The sequence below is a fragment of the Galeopterus variegatus genome, unplaced genomic scaffold (genome assembly GCF_000696425.1).
Source record: "Galeopterus variegatus unplaced genomic scaffold, G_variegatus-3.0.2 Scaffold870, whole genome shotgun sequence".
Classification (NCBI taxonomy): domain Eukaryota; kingdom Metazoa; phylum Chordata; class Mammalia; order Dermoptera; family Cynocephalidae; genus Galeopterus; species Galeopterus variegatus.
Window position 1 is genome coordinate 372,287 of NW_007726981.1, and position 5,006 is coordinate 377,292.

Sequence of the window (5,006 nt, forward strand, 5' to 3'; positions counted from 1 at the left end):
CGCCGCCGCGCTCCCAAGCGGCGCACTGTAGCAGTGTGCCACCGGGCCGGCCCAGAGTAAATTTATTTTAAAAGTCATTCAGGAGGGCCGGCCCATAGCTCATTTGGGAGAGTGCGGTGCTGACAGCACCAAGTCAAGGGTTAAGATCCCCTTACCAGTCATCTTTAAAAAAAAAAAAGCCATTCAATTATTCATGTTCTTGGCCATAAAAACAGTTCTCCCAATAAAGATGTTCAGATCCCATGCTCAAACTTTAATCTCATAAAACTAGAACCAAAAGAAAACAGAAAGCAACACCAATAACAAAATCTCCTTTATTTGGGCTGAGCCCGTGGTGCACTTGGGAGAGTGCAGTGCTGGGAGTGCAGCGGCGCTCCCGCCGCGGGTTCAGATCCTATATAGGGATGACTGGTGCGCTCACAGCGCTCACTGGCTGAGTGCGGTGTGGCCAGTCTGAAAAAGAGCAAAAAAAAAAAAAAAAACTCCTTTATTTGGAAATTAAGAAACATACTTATAAATAACCCCTGAATCATGGAATACAGCTAAAATATACTCAAAGGAAAATTTGTACTACAAATTCTTGTTTATCAGCAAGAAAAAAAAATGGACTAAAGAGAAATGAACCAAATATTTAATTGAAATAACTAGAAGAATAATGAAAAGAAATTGTGAGAAGAGACAATAATGTTACAATCTGAAATGTATTAAGTAGAAGGCAAAAGACTGTATAAATTCAAAATGAAATGTTTGGCTGTTTCTTCGGAAGACTGGTATGATAAATAAAACCCTACAGTCTTTTTTTTTTTTTTTTAAAGATGACCGGTAAGGGGATCTTAACCCTTGGCTTGGTGTTGTCAGCACCACGCTCAGCCAGTGAGCAAACCGGCCATCCCTATATAGGATCCGAACCCATGGCCTTGGTGTTATCAGCACCGCACTCTACCGAGTGAGCCACGGGCCGGCCCTTAAAACCCTACAGTCTTGATTTGGGATAAAAGAGAGAATGAAAATGACGATTAGGAATGGAAAATGGAGGTAAAAGTTTGGATACAGAAGCTGTTAAAAGAATAATGAAGGCCGGCCCGTGGCTCACTCGGTAGAGTGCGGTGCTGATAACACCAAGGCCCCGGGTTCGGATCCTATATAGGGATGGCCGGTTTGCTCACTGGCTGAGCGTGGTGCTGACAACACCAAGCCAAGGGTTGAGATCCCCTTACCGGTCATCTTTAAAAAAAAAAAAAAAAAAAGAATAATGAGAAAATTCGTGTATCTCGGTGGCAATAAAACTGGATGTCAGATGTTCTCTTAAGTAAGTCATTATATATAAATTAACAAAACTGACTCAAGAAGAGGTGGAAATCAAGAGAAGTTTGGGCGCCTGTGTGTGAGCAGAGGTTCTCAGTCAATATTCAGGAATGGTTGGATGGATGGATGATGGATGCATGAATGATGGGTGGATAGATGGTTGGATGGATGGATGATGGGTGGATGGATGGACTGAGTATGGATGGATGATGGATGGATGGGTGGGTGGATGAATGGATGGTTGGATGGATGGTTGAATGGATGGTTGGATGGATGGTTGGATGGATGGATGGAAGGAAGGATGGAAGGATGGATGGATGGATGGATGGATGGATGGATGGATGGATGGATGGATGGATGGATGGATGGATGGATGGATGGATGGATGGATGGATGGTTGGATGGATGGATGGATGGAGGGAAGGAGGGAAGGATGGATGGATGGATGGATGGATGGATGGATGGATGGATGGATGGATGGATGGGGAAGGACGGATGGATGGATGGATGGATGGATGGATGGATGGATGGATGGATGGATGGGTGGATGGATGGATGGATGGGTGGATGGGTGGATGGTTGGATGGTTGGATGGATGGTTGGATGGATGGATGATGGGTAGATGGATGGATGGACAGGTGGATGGATGGGTAGGTGGATGAATGGGTGGATGGATGGATGGATAAATGGATGGTTGGATGGATAGGGGATGAATAGGTGGATGGGTGGGTGGATGGATGGATGGATGGATCGGTGGATAAATGACTATACAGTGTTTTTTACAACAGCACTCATCTCTAATAACATTTCTGTTGTCTTACAGCTTAAAGCGACCCACCACATCTACCTTAACTGTGGACGTAGCCAACAAGGAAATTTCGTGCATAGATAACAAGCCACTGGTAGGTCCCAAACCTCTGCTCTTCCGTATCCTGCATCATGGAAACAGGCCCGGAGGGGCTGGTTGAACCCTTGTTCGGGATCTGGAAGTGGAGGGGATCCTGTCCTGGTTGCCAGGGTCCCTCCCCTGTCATTGTGCCCCCAGGGCTTCTCCTTCCTGACTCACCATCTTTTAGAGCAGGAACCTGTTCCTCATTGGTCATCCCAAAACTGCCTCTGGCCAACTCAGGTAATAGCAGTTCTAGAAGCTCCAAGAGAACTGAAAACACACCTCCACACAAAAACTTGTACAAGAACGTTCACAGCAGCATCATGCACAATAGCCAACAAGTGGAAACAACGCACGTGTCCACTGGCAGATGAATGGATAAACACAACACAGTCCATCCACACTATGGAATATTACTCAGCCATGAAAAGGCACAAGGCTCTGACACGTTGTAGACTGTGGCTCTACAACATGTCAGAGCATTGAACACATCACACTCAATGACAGATGCCAGACACAAAAGGCCACACAATGCGTGATTCTAATTTATGTGAAATGTCCAGAACAGACACATCCAGAGACAGAAAGTGGATTACTGGTTGCCAGTGACGGGGGAGGGGAGAGTGGGTGAGTGACTCCTGATGGGGATGGGGCTTCTTTTGGGGATGACAAAATATGCCCCCAAGCAAGACTCCCCCACTATTCACCTCCCCCCCCAGAGTGGGCATTTGTTACAATCAATGAGCCTCTATGACACTTCATCACCACCTGGAGTCCGCTGTCCACATCAGAGTTCACTCTTGGCGTTGAACATCTGTGGGTTAGGACAAATGTATAGTGACACGTGTCCACCATTACAGTATCATGCAAAGTAATTTCATGGTCCTAAACACCCTCTGTGCTCCTCCCACCCAAACCCTGGCAACCTCTGTACTTAAATGTCTCCACAGTTCAGCCTTTTTCCCAATGTCACAGAGTTGGAATTGTACAGTGTGTGGCCCTTCTAGACCAGCTTCTTTCACTTCACGATATGCATGTCGGTTTCCTCCACATCTTTTCATGGCTCGAGAGCTCATTTCTTTTTAGTGCTGGATAATATACTTCGTTGTCTGGACATACCACCATTCACCACCCGAAGGACATCTTGGTTGCTTCCAAGTTTTGGCAATTACGAATAAAACTGCTAAGGAAGGAATTTTTATACTGACAGATCCCTAGAAGCAGGAGGCTAGGCATGCCATGCAAGGCCACCTGGGAATCCCCAGCATTGGTCAGAGAGTGGAGGGAACGAGGAGGGACGTGGGCCAGAGCCTTTAGTGTGATTTTGGTGGGAAGGAAAGAGCAAGGCAGGGGACGCAAATGGATCAGCTTGCATTGGCTAGTTTGAATTATTTCAGTGAGCTCTGGACTACAGAGTTATCCCTAGAAGTCCAGTGCCTGCCCTGGGTGATTGGGGCCAAAGAATATTGCCTCATGGAGCAAGATAGCCAGCTGGAGGAGGTAGTCAGGTGGTGCAGGCTCTGGATTAGTCGGTTTACATTTTGAAAGCGCACTCTCGGACAGGTGTTTGCGATCTGCAGGAATCAGCTAAGCCCGGGAGGGCTGTCCCTTCCTGGTCAGCATGGCCCCAGATGCCAGAGCATCAAGATAAAGAAAATAAGGAAAATATAGTGAACGTTGTGGGAGAGGGCTGTAGCATGGTGGCCCCGGGGAAGGGAATGTCCTCACTGGGTGGGTTGATTTCCCCTCTGAGTCTTGTTCCTGGCCAGCCATGTCCTGGGGGAGGTGGGTGCAGGGTTCTGACCCTAGGACGACTGTTTGGGCTGCAAACTTTGACTCCTTTAGAACCTCTTTAAACAGGCAGGACCCACCAGAGTCCCACTGCACAGCCTTCAAGCCTGGGAGATAATAGCCACCCATTGATTGGGTAGCCAGTGCCACTGATGGATGGGTGGGTGTGGGTTGTGGAGTGAGAAGGCAGGTGACAGAAAGAGGGCTGCGTGCTGGACTGATGCCCTCAGGCCACAGAGGGGACCTGAAGAGTGAATATAGGCGTCCCCCCGTCCTGGGGCAGAACATCAGTGCCATCTGGCCTCCTGGGCTGCACAACCCGACCCTCGCAGGTGCCTACCCTGCTCAGGGCCTCTCCTCCCTTCTCTGGGCTTGGAGGGAAGATGCATCCTTTGCTTCCCATGTGAATTCTCGAAGTCAGCAATTCCCAGGTGTTCCAGCAAAATGTCTCCAAGTGCACAGGAAGTGAGAGGACATTTGGAGAGGGCGGTGTGTGTGTTTGGGGGGATGGGGTATAGTAGAGATCAGAAAGCCAGACTATTTTTTTTTTCCTTTTTGTCTTTTTTCGTGTCCGGCAACGGATCGCAACCCTCAGTGTCGCACCCATACCGGACCGGACCGGCAACGGGATCGCAACCCTCGGTGTTGCGCCCGCACCTCGCTCAGCCAGTGAGCGGGAACCGGTCTGTATGTGGGATCCGAACCCTCAGCGGGAGCGCCGCTGCGCTCCCAAGCGGCGCACTGTAGCAGTGCGCCACCGGGCTGGCCCAGCCAGACTATTTTTTAAAGATTGTTGGCATGTTTTAAAAATTGATATAGGTTGGCCGGTTAGCTCAGTTGGTTAGAGTGTGGTGTTGATAACAAGGTCCAGGGTTCAGTCCCTGTACGGGCCAGCCGCCAAAAACAGACAGACAGACAAAAAATTGATACAGACACGTGTTACAGCATGGATGAACCTTGAGGACATTATGCTCAGTGAAATAAGCCAGTCACACAAGGACAAACACTGTGTGATTCCACT

The 5,006-nt window shown here is 48.5% G+C and overlaps 1 protein-coding gene across 1 annotated transcript in view; it reads left to right on the forward strand.

The window, feature by feature from the left end:
- The window catches only part of CATSPERD (catsper channel auxiliary subunit delta), a 53,406-nt gene that overhangs the window by 25,840 nt on the left and 22,560 nt on the right, over positions 1–5,006 (forward strand). Inside the window, exon 7 of the mRNA XM_008573060.1 lies at positions 2,129–2,207. Coding sequence (XP_008571282.1) covers positions 2,129–2,207 — 79 coding nt within the window. The remainder of the gene's footprint in view (positions 1–2,128; positions 2,208–5,006) is intronic.